The 16,947-nt window shown below is 40.5% G+C and overlaps 2 protein-coding genes across 2 annotated transcripts; both read left to right on the forward strand.

The window, feature by feature from the left end:
* Positions 1-5,764: 5,764 nt before the first annotated feature.
* On the forward strand, positions 5,765-7,180 carry LOC311004593 (granzyme B-like). The gene is made up of 5 exons (XM_083996709.1): positions 5,765-5,826; positions 5,958-6,102; positions 6,271-6,409; positions 6,658-6,918; positions 7,010-7,180. Exons 1-5 carry the CDS (start codon positions 5,775-5,777, stop codon positions 7,160-7,162), a joined length of 750 nt encoding a protein of 249 aa, XP_083852835.1. The 5' UTR covers positions 5,765-5,774; the 3' UTR covers positions 7,163-7,180.
* A 5,934-nt stretch (positions 7,181-13,114) lies between these two features.
* On the forward strand, positions 13,115-16,813 carry LOC311004760 (granzyme B-like; the record flags this gene model as incomplete). Its single annotated transcript, XM_083996929.1, has 6 exons — positions 13,115-13,182; positions 13,314-13,461; positions 15,735-15,873; positions 16,089-16,349; positions 16,524-16,596; positions 16,794-16,813. Exons 1-6 carry the CDS (start codon positions 13,131-13,133, stop codon positions 16,811-16,813), a joined length of 693 nt encoding a protein of 230 aa, XP_083853055.1. The 5' UTR covers positions 13,115-13,130.
* Positions 16,814-16,947: the final 134 nt, after the last annotated feature.

Below are 16,947 nucleotides of genomic sequence, written 5' to 3' on the forward strand. Positions count from 1 at the left end.
TGTCATTTAAATGGGAAAAGTAGTGATGACTAGGTAACACTGTGTTATTGTTAAGACTGACTAGAACAATTGGAGGAAGAATTAGTCTACATACTGTATATAAAACATGGCCCTCCCCCATTTCCTTCCTCCTCTTCCCTCATTTTGCTTTCCTCCTCCCCCTTGCTTTCCTTTTCTTCAAATTGTGCTTAAACTACAAGTACTAACTATATGCAGTGTGTATCAGAAAGATGTCAGATAGATCACCATTTGTACATTTGTTAGGATACATCGAGGATAATCAGAGTACACACACTCACAGTGCATACAATTATAAAAAAAAAGAAGAAGATGTTAACAGTAAAACTTAAGGGAAAAGAGTGAACATTAAAGAATACCTTTTATTCTTTAATGTTTACTCTTTTTCCTTAAGTTTTACAATAAATATATAAAAATCAATATCGAACAGATACTTTTCACTGCACCTAAGGATATTGCACATTTCCCAGGTAGTATAGGTCAGGAGGACTGATGGTATATTTTGCTTTTGCCATCAGTCTCACAGTAGCTGAGAAGAAACTGTTATAGAACTGTGTTTTACGGGTGATGACGCTCTCTCTGCTACTGTATGTCTAAGGTTGTATCCAGGGTGTTTGTGCTTAAGGAGGGTGTGTGCCGGCCCTGGGTGATGTTATTCTTCCCATCCCAATGGTTTATGTTCAGGGTTATTCAGGGCGGATGTGTCTGATTTTTTGGGGACGGGTATAATGATGGAGAACTTAAATATGCATGTGACTACTGCTTGTTTTAAGGATAAATTGAAGATGTCTGTGTACACATCACAGCACAGGCCTTGAGCACTCTTGGTGACACACCATCCGGACCTGCAGCCTTGTGGGGGGTCACATGTTTCAGAGCCCTCGGGACCTGTGTGTTTGTCACCAGCAGCAGAGTCCTCAGGGTCAGAGGGAAGTTATCTGTATTTATTCTGTCAAATCTGGCGGAAAATTTGTTAAGACCGTCAGGTAGATCCGTGTCCTTAGTCTATTATGCTGTTGGCGCCTCGCCTGTTTTTTATGACTGATTTGATGCCCTGCCACGTCCTACTGTACGTGTGTTGTTTTGCAGGTAGCAGCTTTCAAGCTTTTGTGAGTGTGCCTTCTTTGCAGCTCTGCGCTCTGCACTTCATATCTGGACTGCTTATACTCTGCTGTCACTTGCCTTGAAAGCCTCCTGCCTTTTCCTGATTTCTTCCCAGCATATGTCTGCATTAAACCAGGGTTTCTTTGGAATGACACAAACAGTTTGGACACAGATTGAATTGCACCAGCTGATATAGTCACTGACAGCCTCTGTATAGTCATGTATGTTGCTTTTAGCCTCCTTAAATAGACATATTTGTGAGCTCGAGACAGCCTTGCAGTTTGGTCGTTGCACTTTCAGTTGAGGTGTTGACAATTCTGACTGTAACATGGTTAGTTTTCAGCTGTTTGGTGTAACTAGGCTTGAGCAGAATGTGATCTGATTTTCCAAAATGAGGTTTGGGCTCAGCTAAGGATGCATTTCTTAAATTACTATAACAGTGGTAGGCTATAGGGCATTATTTCCTCTAGTGGGAAATGTCACATACTGTATATTTTGGCAGATTTTTCCTAAGGTTATCGCCCAAGACAATAACAGCATTGTCAGGGTACCTGTTCTCATGTTTACTGATCATGTTGTGCAGATTGTCCAGTGCAGCAGAGGGAGGGATGTACACAACAACACTGCACACAAAAATACATTGCAGTTCTGGGTAAGAAGAACGGTCTGCACCTCAGGTATACACGTACAGTATGACTGTGTAGCCTATATACATGAATGTAGTCCACATGAGCTGACAACCCATTCTTCTTCATGTCAACATTACAGAGATGAGAATATTCCCTGGAGCCAATTTAACAGCTAGATTAAGCATCAAGTTTTCCATTTACAGTGTCGCAACACATTGAACTGGTGACTTATCAGTCACAGTTTAATTGAGACCCATGGGCTGCTGTGAGAGCTGGCAGTCGGTAACCTCAGTGCTCTGTAGATCATCAAACAATCAGATATGTTGACCTTGTAGAATGATTATTGAAGACACTCTTCACTTTATACCAGTTCCCTGATTATAATGAAAAAAAGAACAAGTGAGGCTGTGTGGATGTATAGTAGCTTCACTTCTACCATTTACCCGTAGTCCAGCTTCCCCTCCATGAGTATTGTGGCAGAACTGCAATCAAGGTCTCCAGTCAGTGAAGGGGGAGGAAATGATGTCATCTTGGCTCCTACCATGGTTTGAATTCCCTCCAGTGAAAACCGACCCTCCGACAGATCGACTATGTCACACAGGAGAAATTGCTCAGTGGGGGAGGGAAAGATCAACATTGTTGTTAATGACACTATTGGAATGAAATAACTGAAATTTCAGGGTGGAGCCAGAACGAGTAATGATAACTGTGGTGAATCTTATCTTCCCAGAGAAACATTAGTGATCATGATCAATGCCACCAGTCTCACCAAATGTCACAGTGCCACCATGTGTGTTACACAATACACAAACAGAATATGACACAGACTGTTGTTACATTCAGTATACCAATGGTTTGAAGTTTAAAGTCTCTCCATGGCTTCAGAGGAACCAGCAGGAAAATCTGAGGGGTTATGTCCAAACATAATAATCTCAGTCTTATTTTCATTAAATGGATGCACAGAGTCCTTACAGTTACATTTTAAAGGTAGAAAAATCCACATCTGCATAACAATGAAGGGAGATATTATGCCTCCTGAAAATCGAGCCCAGTGGAGGTATGTATAGTAGGAACATAGGATAGGGCCAAGGATGGACCCTTGGGGCACCCCGCAGGTGAGTGGAGCTGTGCCTGAGGTAAATTCCTCTGGATGAGCAGAAAAGCTACGATTGGTCAGGTAGGATTGAAACCATAAAAGTGCAGTGCCTGTGATACCAACACACTGTTCCAGGCAAGACAATAAAATCCTGTGATCCACAGTGTCGAACGCAGCTGTTAGGTCAAGTAGAACCAGGACAGCAGGTTTCCTGAGTTAAAAACAGTTAAAAGTAGATCATTTAGGACTCTTAATAATGCTGTTTCAGTGCTGTGACAAGCAGGAAAAATTGCAGCTGTGTAAAAAACACTTTTTCTAAAACCTCGGACAAAAACGGTAGTTAAGAAATTGGTCTAAAATTTGACAAGACTGAGGAGTCAAGGTTTTTCTTTTTTATAAGGGACTGCTCCACAGCGTGTTACAGAGCCGCTCGGACATGCCCAGAGCTAAGGCTGTATAGTTTACTACAGCAAGAACAGTAGGTCCCACAGTACTAAAAACATCTTTAAAGGGGTGGGATAGATGTCAGAAGGACAGTTTGTAGGCCGCAGATGCTTGACTACATCTCAGAGCAAGGAGAGAGATATTGGCTCAAACTGATCAAGGGAGGACAAAGGTGGGGCAGTGGGGTCAGCGCCAGGGGCAGAAAAGGTGGGAACAGCTGGTCTAAGGGAAGAAATGTTATCGATAAAAAATTTAAGAAAGCTGTTACAGAGAGTTTGTGATGGCACTATAGGATAGTTCTCATGGGGATTTACAAGAGAGTTAAAAATATTAAACAGAACCTGGGGCTTGTGTTTATTATTAGAGACAATATTGGACAGCTTTAACGGCATTCTGATAGTCAGAGAGATCATTTCTTTAAAATTTCATAAGAGACATAATGGAGCTTGTCCTTTTTCCACCTCCTTCCTGCAGTAATTAGAAGCTCCTCAGTAGAGAGCACGATTGTCATATGTGCCATGATGGCAACATTATACATGGTGGAGAAACTCAGGGCAGTTTGAGGATAATACAGTAGTGCGTAAAAGGCGCACAGGGACACAGGATTGTATGTGTGTATGTATGTTTTTATATGGGCAACTCAAAGTAGGATGTACTAGTCTCAGTTGAATACTACTCCACTCTTTTATCTAACCACTGACTTCATGCCCACCCGTGTTTGTTAATATGTAGTATGCTCATGCTGCAGATGTCTTGTGCTATGTTGGTTAACCTCTGTGCCTGCTTTGCAACCGTTGAGTCATGCTGGTGGTAACCTCATAGTTCCATAAGCAGTATTGTGTAAATACTTTCAGTTCTTAAGGGGGTATTTATGTCTAGACCTTGACCTTACTGAAGCAAGCAGCTTCAGGTAATATCAGTTAGGATTTGGCACAGCATAAATAAACTGATCTGAACTGTGTATAACTTGCAATGTACGAACTCAACAGGTTAGACAATGGTCATCTTGAAAGTGGCTCTAACTGTTATCATAGTGACTACATACAGTATACTGGTCTATTGTTCAAGATCAGGATATATAGTATTGTACTGTCTATTGTTCTGTTTGACTGTATGTCATATCACCATACCTGAGGGGGCAAAAACATGAGAATTACTGAGTCACAAGTCCAGGAAGACAATAAACCACCAAATTTGAAACTTTGCTTTACCAATCAGTTCTCTACAAGCTAACTGTTAGTGTTGTTAGTTTTAGTTTACATTATTTATTTCCATTGGACAAACATATTCCGACTCAGTTATCAACAGCAACATTAAATGTATTACATTCATCCAATAAAAGTGAACTTGTTGCCATATGTAATGAATAAAAGAAAATCTTATGTACACTCAAATGATTCCATCTAGTGGACAGTAGACAGAATAGAAATTAATGTTTTATTGTTATCGGCGTCCTTATAAAAGGATCGCTGCAGTTTATTTCAAGCCATGATAATTTGTCAAATATAAGCCGGTGTGAGGGTTAAATCGAGCATTACAGTAGTTCTCCAAATTCCTGGATCAAGTGTGTGTGGTCTTGTATTATAGGGCACGTTGTAACCCCACTAGAATTGAGTTTTCAGTAAATTGGTTTTGAAAGGCTTTAAAGAAAGAAAAAAAAACATTTGCTATGAAGAATTACTATTAATGGCTTAAATTGACTTTTAATCATCCTCAGTCTCTGAGGACAACTTTGCCTTACAAAAACCTCCAGCAGACAGGTCTTTATCAGGGTGGGTAGAGTGCTTAAAAACAATCAGTGTGTTTACAGCTTATATTCAAAAACTGTACTTCATTCCCAATAGTAAAATGCAAACACACAAGTCTGTCTTTGAAAAAATGATCAAATTAATTTTGGTCAAGAAAAACACAAAGGGTAGAAATAACATGTTTTGTGTGTGCATTTCATTGCATGAGTCGCTGAATGCCATTGTGGTTCATGTGGCCTTGACACAGTTTCTACATGACCATTTACCTCTGTTTTCATTTACCAATTGGTTTCTAGTAAAAGAAAGTATTCAACAACAGACAAAAATAGACGGTAATTGTTTGTATCTGAGGATGGACTTTTTCATACATATAAATGGAATAAGAAGTCAGGCCCCAGTCTTCTTATCACAAGTCTCATCAATAACTTTTTTTTCCGTCTTTTTTTGTTTTTAATAAAAAACCTTTTTCTTTTTGTTTTAGCAAAATGATACATTGTGTGGTGCCATTAATGCAGATTATTGTATGATAATTAAACATTGATATATCAGCCAACTCAAGAGTTGAGAGGGCTTGTAGGTGTTGTGAAGGGGTCTCACCAATGTTGCAGTTAGCACGGATGATTTTCACACCTGCCCACAAAGTTTCCGTTGTGTGAGTCGGAAGGATGACTACAAAAAAGGTAGCAGAGTGAACAGCCCACCACACTCCTCAGGTTTTACCTCTGTACAACGACAATGGCGCGTCTAGTCTGCATCCTATTAGTTTTTTTCTTCTTCTCTCAAACTGGTAAGATAATTAATTTTCTTGATCCGTTTTTGCTGTGGTTATGAATAATTATAAATAATGGATAATAGCAGTTTTTTTACTTTTATTTTTTGAAACGCCTGTTTGTAATTTATTTCCTGTTGTCCTGCAAGGGGCTACTGAGAGTGGCATTGTAGGTGGTAAGGTCTCAAAGCCTCACTCCAGACCCTACAAGGTATCACTCCGGAATGAGGGACACAGGTGCGGTGGGATACTTATTCGTGAGGACTTTGTCCTAACTGTGGCACACTGCAAGGAGTAAGTTCATTGACATCATTACATCAGTTCAAAATCATAGTGGTTTAACATTCATAATTTACTTTCTATATGGTGATATGTATAATCTTAGACTTCATCATCAATGTTTTAAACTAATTTTAGAGTATAACTAAATATGTTTATATCATTTGTGGCTTGGTTTGTCAGCTCTCAGCCTCTGACAGTGGTTTTAGGGGCACATAATTTAAGCAAGAAAGAAAAGAGTCAGCAGTTGATCCAAGTGGGTCGCTACTATCCACATCCAGACTACAATGGAGGACAGAGTAATGACATCATGCTACTTAAGGTATTGAAAAATGTTAAATTTCCAACCTGAAAACAGTATTTTGTACAATGTCGTTGATGCCATCATTTCACTGTGTGTCCTTCACCACGTGCAGTTGATGTGATACGTGGCTTCACACTTCACAGGTTCATAAGCACATTTACTATGATATTTGCTAGATGTTTGTTAGACATACAGTATAGCTAAAATCTAATCTCAAATGAAAACAACTGCTGTGATTTCCAGTTCTTCTCTGTTCTCTCTCACAGTTAAAAAACAATGCCACACTGAACAAGTATGTGAAGGCCATTGGACTACCTAAGAAAAATGGAAAAACCCCTGCCAATGTTAACTGCGTTGTTGCTGGCTGGGGTAAAACTGGAGTCAATGAGCCTGCCTCAGATGTACTCAAGGAAACAACTGAGAAGGTTCAATTCACCTATAAGTGCAAAGAGATATGGCAAAAGTACTTTAATGCTGAAAGCATGATATGCACCAAGTTTAACAAAAAGAAGGGAGGAGTTTGCCAGGTAATTACAGTAATCAAAGTTTTGCAGCACACCAGCCAAACAACAAATCATCAACTATAATAATCAAACCTTTCTGTTTCCTTTTTCCTAGGGTGATTCTGGTGGGCCAATCATCTGCAACAGCAAGCCACAGGGTCTTACGGCTTATACTTTTGCAGAAGACTGTAATAATCCCAAGTATCCTCATGTCTTTACTAAAATACACTTCTTTCTTCCCTGGATTAAGAAGATCATGCAGGCATAGTTGTTGCATGAGCCAGCTAGCTTCATTTGCTTTTTACAAAATTACTGTGGAAGTTTTGCCAACTATGTACATGTGTATCTTTATTCTTATGACTGGAAATCTCATTTAAATGTTTCATCCTTGAGTGTTTCTAGATGAAGATGTGACTGACTAGCAGAGAGGAGAAATGGCAGTCTAACAGTGGTGGGACAGATAGGGAGGACAAATGTGAAGTGCGTCAGTGAGTGTGATGGTTGTGGTCCAAGACCACAGCTTTACGCTTATGTCCTGTCAGTCATTGTGCAAACTACTGAGGTTGAACTCTTTTTGATCTGTGAAACCTGTCACCTGAAGAGAAAGGGGAACAGCTTCCTTTAAACTATATGTCTTATGGCGCTTTTCCACTACACAGTCACGGCGCGGCTCGACTTAGTAGACCTCACCTGTTATAAGTGAATTCTGACTTTTGCTTAATAAAAATAAATAACTGCAACTTCCTGGTTTGTTCATGCTATTTGTATTACGGTAATAAAGTCTGGAATGTAAAACTCACTCGAATTGGATCCTTTGTGAAATAATGTCATCTATAACTAATTGAGAGATAGGTTATGATGTTATTATTATGTTTTTCTGTATTGATAATAAATAAACATAAAATATAATCTGATCTCAATCTACAGTAAATTACTATGGCAGATAGACGCTATGTCATCAAACTAATAGTATGACAACAATTAAAATCCTTGTTTGTTGCACACATTCATTAAACATAATAGTAAGCGGGCCGGTTACAGTATGTGAGGGGGCAGACAGAAATGTGGCGACCCAGGCAGTTAAGGGGGGGGGGGGGGGGGTAACAATACAATACAAGTGTTTTATGTCTTAATATTCAGACCAATCTCAGCTCTATGTACACCCAGTTTTGTCCTAGAACACTATATAAAGTAATTATTTAATTATTTAAATCTGGAAATTTTATGTCAATTTTTTTTTTTTTCAAATCCCTTGTGAACACTAGGTGTACCAAAGTATAGCTTCACAAAAGCAGTGCAATATAAAGCAATAGATAAGTGTAGAAAACATGAAAAAAAAAATCGCTTTTTGAGCATCCTACATGTTGCATTCATTCTATTTTCACCAAATGTCTCAAATGTGAGATAAAAGAGGCTGATTTAAGATTAGGCTAAGCTTCATGAGATGTGTGTAGGCCTATATGAGAAATGAGCATTTTTTTCTCCAAACAAAATATTTACTAAATACAGGATACAGTTTAAATGACTTGAATTGAACCCCGGTTGGTGCCTTTCTGATCATGTGGTTGTTTAAGGGCACAATCCTAACGATTGTGTACAACCGCATAGTGCGTGTCTGTGCCTGCACACAGACGAGCTGAGGAAAAGGGCAAAGAAGAGATTAAATCTGTCATCTCATTTGTGCCTTTTCCAGTGGATTTTTCAACTTCTACTGTAGTAAATCTTGTCTATATTCAGTTTGTGGGTAAAATATTATTTACTTTCTCAACTTCTTTTTATTTTTTTTATTTTTTTTCTGCATTGTCTGAGTGGATTACCACCACAAGGGTGGAAACCATATCCAGAGCTTCATGCATTTTCTTTTTTTTAAAATATACTTTAGTGACTGCCACCTGCCCTCCCTGGGACGTAGCTTCCGATAGTTACACTTCTGTAGGTCAGGGAGGGGTGTGCTACACCGTAGTGAAATGAAAAGGGGGAGGTGAAGGACTGTGAGAAAAAAGAAGTGAGGAGTGGGGGACGATAGATGTTGAGCTATACAGTAGATATAGTGCATGAAAGAAGGTGCAGGGAGCCTGTGTGCCTGTGTGCTTGTGGACACTGTTGACAGCCCATCAGGGGCCTGGGGCCAGTGTGGTATCCATCAGGGCAGCAGGGGCGCCCCGAACCCCCAGCCAGCAGCCCATGGAAGCAGAAGGGGGCCAAATGGGATCCCATGCCCGGACCGGCAATGCACGGCACCGCCACGGAGCCAGGGCCAACCCCAGGTGCGCCGGACAGGGAGGCCTAACCGCCATCCTCCAAACCCCCAACCGCAGTCTTTACCGCTGGGGTTCCAGATTTTGACCTTCCCAGCCTTCTGTGTGGGTTGTGTAGTGCATTAAAATAGGTGGACTTGGATAGTGGACGAGAGACTTCCTGGACACCACTGATCCATGCTCAACCTGTAGGTGTGTGTAGTGCTTTAAAAATTAAGGGACAGATGGGGAATAGGTGGGGTGTAGGATGGGAGGCCCTGGCACACTACTGCCCCACGGCCTACTCCATCGTGGGTCCCCTTGATCCACAACAATTCTGCCCCTTAGAGAGTGAATGTTTTGTGTAAAATGTAAGTGAAAGATGTGTGGAAGTTTTAAGGAAGGTTTAACTTTAAATGGGCTGGTGTGGGTCTGATTCACGGGTTGGAGGTGTGAGACTGTGGTGTCATCCGGACCCCAATGGCAAGAGCGGAGGAGGGAGGGGGAGGGGTGGGGGCAGCCAGCCCACGGCACCAGAGGTCGGCACCGCACACCGGATGAACCAGCAGGCCGGCCACAGGACCAGGGACCAGACAGGGACCCCAACACCTCCGGGGACACCGGCTGAGCGGTCCGGACGAACCCACAGCCGAGGGTGACCCCTACTTTCTCAACTTCTAAAAGTTTGATTTAAGGGGGCAGGACGGTTGTTTAAGGGCGCTTTGCCCCCTCTTGCCCCAGCGTAGAGCCGGCCTCGATAGTAAGTGAACCCTTGGATTGAATAACAGGTGGAATTTCCCTTGTGTACAATAACAGACTCAGATAAGTTCTTTCAGTAGCTGCTAATCAGACTTGCACAATGTTCCGGAGGAACTTTGAACCATTCTTCATACAACCTGGATTTCTGGAATGAGCTGCTCTCTGAGGTCATTCCTTAGCATTTGTACTTGATTAAGTGCGTGTGCAGTGCTCTTTTTACTATACATAGAGCTGCATGTTCTTCTCAAATGATTTAACTTTACATACAATTTTATTTTTACCACATTGATCAAGGAGAGTAGCCACAGAATGCAAAGACCTGCAGCCACACTGGCCCTTTGTAGAATGAGTTTCCCATCCCTGCTCTAGAGGTTGGCTGGGAGGCCGGGCTGACAGGCATGAAGACAGAGTGCTGGCTGGCAGGCTGCATAGAAGGGCATGAAGAGTCTAGGGGCCAGCCAGGAGGCCAGGCAGAAGTGCATGGAGACCTTGAAGGCCAACCTGGAGGCAGCACTGGAGGAGAACGCTGCAAGCAGTAACAGGAGGAAGGAGGACCACCTACCAGAGATCAGAGACTGTGGAGGTCCGACATCGGGGCTGGACTACGCCGAGACAGGAATGGCGTCTGCGGGAAACTAGGTCACAGGGAGCTGAGGCCCAGCCAGGTTAGGGACTGAAGAAGATTTAAATTTAGATTTTTAGATTTAGATGTATTTTGCACAGTTAAAAATACACATAAGTAAAAGGAACAATTTCATAATATACAGTGCTGGAAGAGGCGAAATCTCAGAGAACTTATTAGATGCCTCACCTATAGTTAACAAAAAATATAATACAAAATGAACAGTCAGAAATATATAAATAATAATAAAAGAAAAATGATCATAAGGAAATTACATAAAAATATAAACGATCAAAATACATTAATAATAATAAAATAAATGAAAGAATAAAACAAATAAACAAGCAAAATAAACAGTTTTAAAGAGATAGCACAAAAATGTAAATGTGTGTCTTGTCAGTACATCCATGGTTTATGGCAGGTGGCTGTGGCCCAGCCAGAGAGAGTCAAGACTGCAGCTGAGCTGGATATGGGACTTGGGACTACAGGCTTGCCTGCTGAGTGTTGGTGGACTGAATCCTGGTGAGTTGGGAACCTATGTTCCTGACCAAGTCCTTGTACTCAGCAGGCAAAACCCCAAGCCGCCAAGCTGTCTCCATGATCCTATCATAAACAAGGCAGTGGGCAGCTTCTCTATGGCCCTGGCCAGACTTCTCTCTGCACTGAGCAGCCAGGCCATACTTCAGTTCATTAAGATCTTGAGAGAGGAGTAGATCATGTCCATTATTGGTTGGTTCATTCTGTCAGGGATTTAAAGGAAGTTTACCCAAATTCAGACTCAGACGAAGACAGGTATGGTGGAGTGATGACAAATAGGATTTATTAAACACTTACAGAGAACACAAAGAACACAGTCAGGAAACCAAAGGCAACACCAAGTAGGAACACATTGAAATGAATGCAGATGAACCAGCAAAGTGCAATGGGAAAACTTGAGGGAATGGGACAATCAAACACAGGTGAATCACAGGAGGGAGAGCAGAGGAAAACAAGACATGGAGACAACATACAGACCAAGAATTGAATTTACAGTAAATTTATTTTTGGAAGGTTTTAAAGAAAGAAAAAAAAACATCTGACATGAAGAATTAATAATTGACTTCTAATCTGTCCTATTGTCTCTGAAAAAAACTTAGCCTCACAAACACCTCCAGCAGACGAGTCTTTATCGGGGTGAGTAGAGTCCTTAAAGGGATAGTTCAACATTTTTGAAAATTGGCCCATCGCCATAATCCCCCTAGTAATAGCAGTAGGTTTGTTACCTTTAATTGTTGGTCCAAGCTGCTTTTAGATTGGGGGAGAAGAATACCGAGCGGCGCAGCTACACTACGGAGGCTAATGGAATTTCTTGGTTTTGCTCATCAAACTCAGCAAATACACAACCAAAAAACTCAAAAACGCTGTGGTGGACAAGTTGTGACCTGCACATTCACCACGCTATGAGATAATAGCGGAAAGTTAAGAGAAGTGAAGCAAATACTCGGAACTACTTTCTTCAGTGAACCACTGGTCGGAGGGACACAGTGTGCGCACCTCAGCCAGTGCCGTAGTATACGGACGTATCTGCAGTAAACAGGCGCTTTTGAAATCACTCCGCCGAGCAGCCGTCTAGAGTGTAAAGTCCGACTTTGCCTCTAAAACAACTCCATCTCGCAACTTTCCGCTATTATCTCATAGCGTGGTGAATGTGCAGGTCACAACTTGTCCACCACAGCGTTTTTGAGTTTTTTGGTTGTGTATTTGCTGAGTTTGATGAGCAAAACCAAGAAATTCCATTAGCCTCCGTAGTGTAGCTGCGCCGCTCGGTATTCTTCTCCCCCGATCTAAAAGCAGCTTGGAGCAACAATTAAAGGTAACGAACCTACTGCTATTACTAGGGGGATCATGGCGATGGGCCAATTTTCAAAAATGTTGAACTATCCCTTTAATATAATCAGTAGCTTGGATTCAAAAACTGTAGCCTACTTGATTCCCAATAGTTAAACGCCAACACACAAGTCTGTCTTTTGAAAACAATCAAATTAATTTTGGTCAAGAAAAACACAAAGGGTAGAAATAACATAATCTATGTGTGCATTCCACTGCATTAAGTGGTGAATACCTTTGTGGTTAATGTGGCCTTGACACAGTTTCTACATGACTATTTAACTCTGTTTTCATTTGCCCTAAACACTCTTGGTCTCTCGTAAATGTTTTTATAACTGATCAACAGTGACAGTAAATGTATCTAAGTATGGACTTTCATACAAAATGGGACGAGAAGTCCGGTCTCAGTCTTTGTATCACAAATCTTATTGATACATTTTTTTTCTTTTTTTTTAAATAAATACTTTTATTCTTTTTACTACTTTTTTTTCGTTCAATGAGACATTGTGTGGTGCCATGAAGTTACACATGCAGATTATTGTATTGATGATCAAACATTGATATATCAGCCAACTCAAGAGTTGAGAGGGCTTGTAGGTGTTGTGAAGGGGTCTCACCAATGTTGCAGTTGGCACAGATGATTGTCACACCTGCCCACAAAGTTTCCGTTGTGTGAGTTGGAAGGATGACTACAAAAAAGGTAGCAGAGTGCACAGCCCACCACACTCAGGTTTTACCTCTGTACAACGACAATGGTGCGTCTAGTCTGCATCCTATTAGTTTGTTTCTTCTTCTCTCAAACTGGTAAGATAATTCATTTTCTTGATCCGTTTTTGCTGTGGTTATGAATAATTATAAATAATGGATAATAGCAGTTTTTTTACTTTTATTTTTTGAAACGCCTGTTTGTAATTTACTTCCTGTTGTCCTGCAAGGGGCTACTGAGAGTGGCATTGTAGGTGGTAAGGTCTCAAAGCCTCACTCCAGACCCTACATGGTATCACTCCAGATTCAGGAACAACACACCTGTGGTGGGGTACTTATTCGTGAGGACTTTGTCCTAACTGCGGCACACTGCAAGGAGTAAGTTCATTGACATCATTACATCAGTTCAAAATCATAGTGGTTTAACATTCATAATTTACTTTCTATATGGTGATATGTATAATCTTAGACTTCATCATCAATGTTTTTAACTAATTTTAGAGTATAACTAAATATGTTTATATCATTTGTGGCTTGGTTTGTCAGCTCTCAGCCTCTGACAGTGGTTTTAGGGGCACATAATTTAAGAAAGAAAGAAGAGAGTCAGCAGTTAATCCAAGTGGATCACTACTATCCACATCCAGACTACACTGGACAATATGATAATGACATCATGCTACTTAAGGTAAAGTAAAAATGCGGAAAAGTCAATTTCCAACCTGAAAACGGTATTTTGTGCAATAGTTGATGCCATCATTACTGTGTGTCTTTCACCACGTGTAGTTGTCGGGTTCATAAGAGCACATGCACTGTGATATTTGGTAGATGATATTGCTAAAAACTAATGTCAATTAAAAACAACTGCTGTGATTTCCAGTTCTTCTCTGTTCTCTCTCTCAGTTAAAAAACAATGCCACACTGAACAAGTATGTGAAGGCCATTGGACTACCTAAGAAAAACGGAAAGGAACTTCTTGCCAATGTTAACTGTGTTGTTGCTGGCTGGGGTCAAACTCGACCTGGATTCAAAAAGCCTACCTCACCTGTACTCAAGGAAACAACTGAGAAGGTTCAATTCACCTATAAGTGCAAAGAGATATGGCAAAACCACTTTGATACTCAAAGCATGATGTGCACCACGTTTAAAGAAAAAGGAGGAATTTGCCAGGTAATCAAACATTATTTGAAGCAGACAAGCCAAATAACAAATCAACAACTACATACACCGGTGATGCTTACAACATAAGATTTCATAAATTCTTCTCGTATTCATGAAGAGCAAATATCATTTATCACAGACTGCTCAATCAAGCCTTTATGTTTCTTTTTCCTAGGGTGATTCTGGTGGGCCAATCATCTGCAAGGACGAGCTACAGGGTCTTACAGCTTATACTTTCATGTGTGACTGTAATGATCCCAATTATCCCCATGTCTTCACTAAAATACATTTCTTTCTTTCCTGGATTGAGAAAACCATGCGGACATAATACTATAGTTGCATGAGCCAGCTAGCTTCATTTGCTTCTTACAAAATCCTTGTGCAAGTTTTGTCAATTATGTTCATGTTTATGTTAATTATTATGACTGTAAATATTTCATCCTTTGTTTGCGTGTTTAAAGATGAAGATGTGACTGACTAGCAGAGAGGAGAAATGGTGGTGGGACAGACAGGGAGAACAGAATGTAGAAATATGTTGGTGAGTGTGATGGTTGACCCATGTGGTATGTAGTAACATAAGTTACATCTGTAGATTATTGATCATCACATTGATATATCTGCCAACTCAAATGGCGGTTGAGAGGGCTTGTATGTTTTGTGAAGGGGTCTCACCAATGTTGCAGTTAGCACGGATGATTTTCACACCTGCCCACAAAGTTTCGGTTGTGTTGGAAGGATGACTACAAAAAAAGGTAGCAGAGTGAACAGCCCACCACACTCAGGTTTTACCTCTGTACAACGACAATGGCATGTCTAGTCTGCATCATAGTTGTTTTTTTCTTCTTCTCTGAAACTGGTAAGATGATTCAACTCCTCCAACAGTTATTGCTGTGATTACAATAATTTAATGATCATAGAAGTTTTTGACTTTTATTTTTTGAAAAGCCTTTTGATAAGTTATTGCTCACTCTGTTTCCCTATCGTGATGGAATTTTGTATATTGTTATCTGTTGTTTTGTTTTTTTTCTTCTCCTGCAAAGGGCTACTAAGAGTGGCAGTGTAGGGGGTAAATCATGTTCTGCTGTGTGATTATAAATATTTTAATGATAATAGCAGTTTTTATTTCCATTTTTTTGAAAAGCCTTTTGATGATTACACTTTCAGTTGCTTGCTTTTCTTTCCTCTTGCAAAAAATATAATAAACTTGATGACTGAGAATTTTGTATGTTGTTTATGTTTGTTAATTTACTTCCTGTTGTCCTGCAAGGGGCTACTGAGAGTGGCATTGTAGGTGGTAAGGTCTCAAAGCCTCACTCCAGACCCTACATGGTATCACTTCAGAATAAAGGACAACACAAGTGTGGTGGGATACTCATTCGGGAGGACTTTGTCCTAACTGTGGCACACTGCAAGAAGTGAGTTCATTTATAGGACTACCTCATTACCTCATTACACTATAAATGTTTTTACTTACTTGCTGCTTGGTTTGTCAGCTCTCAGCCTCTGACAGTCGTATTAGGGGCTCATGACATAACCAAGAAAGAAAAGAGTCAGCAGTTGATCCAAGTGGGTGACTACTTTCCACATCCAGAATACAGTGGAAAATATGATAATGACATCATGCTACTTAAGGTAAAGTAAAAATGTGCAGTTCTTCCTGTCATTTGGAGTTGATGCATCTAATTTCACACATTTGCACTGATGCACCTGAAGGTGTTGTGGTGCATTGCTTCACTTGTTTAGTACTTGGTATGCACTGTGATGTCTGGGAGATGTTTCATGAGAAATCTTGCAAAAAAATAATGTGAAATTAAAGCCAATCTGTTCTCCACTGTTCACTCTCACAGTTAAAAAACAATGCCAGACTGAACAAGTATGTGAAGGCCATTGGACTACCTAAGAAAAATGGAAAAACCCCTGCCAATGTTAACTGCGTTGTTGCTGGCTGGGGTAAAACTGGAGTCAAAGAGCCTGCCTCACCTGTACTCAAGGAAACAACTGAGAAGATTCAATTCAGCGCTGAGTGCAACCACAAATGGAAAGAGCACTTTAATGCTGAAAGCATGATATGCACCAAGTTTGACAAAAAGAAGGGAGGAATTTGCCAGGTAATTCTTCTAAGTTTTGCAGCACACCAGCCAAAGAACAAATCATCAACTATAATAAAATACAACAATGATGCTAACAAAATAAGGTTTCATGAATTCTTCTCTTATTCATGAAAAACAAAAATGATCTATCACAGACTGCTCAATCAAACCTTTCTGTTTCCTTTATCCTAGGGTGATTCTGGTGGGCCAATCATCTGCAACAGCAAGCCACAGGGTCTTACGGCTTATACTTTAGAAGAAGACTGTAATAATCCCAAGTATCCTCATGTCTTTACTAAAATTTCTTTCTTTCTTCCCTGGATCAAGGAAACCATGCAGGCATAGTGGAATATTGCATGAGCCAGCTAGCTTCATTTGCTTTTAACAAAAATTACTGTGGAAGTTTTGCCAACTATGTACATGTGTATCTTTATTCTTATGACTGGAAATCTGTGTTTCTAGATGAAGATGTGACTGACTAGCAGAGAGGAGAAATGGCAGTCTAACAGTGGTGGGACAGATAGGGAGGACAGATGTAGAAAGTATGTTGGTGACGAGTGTGATGGTTGTGGTACAAAATGCCCACGCACATGAAGACCAACCTCAAGACCACAGC

This window comes from Trachurus trachurus (genome assembly GCF_905171665.1).
Source record: "Trachurus trachurus genome assembly, chromosome: 21".
NCBI classification, from domain to species: domain Eukaryota; kingdom Metazoa; phylum Chordata; class Actinopteri; order Carangiformes; family Carangidae; genus Trachurus; species Trachurus trachurus.

Coding starts and splice junctions, on each gene's coding strand:
- LOC311004593 (XM_083996709.1), top strand. CDS start 5,775: ATGGCGCGTCTAGTCTGCATCCTATTAGTTTTTTTCTTCTTCTCTCAA. Junction 5,827..5,957: donor TTTCTTCTTCTCTCAAACTG/GTAAGATAATTA, acceptor TTGTCCTGCAAG/GGGCTACTGAGAGTGGCATT. Junction 6,103..6,270: donor ACTGTGGCACACTGCAAGGA/GTAAGTTCATTG, acceptor TTGGTTTGTCAG/CTCTCAGCCTCTGACAGTGG.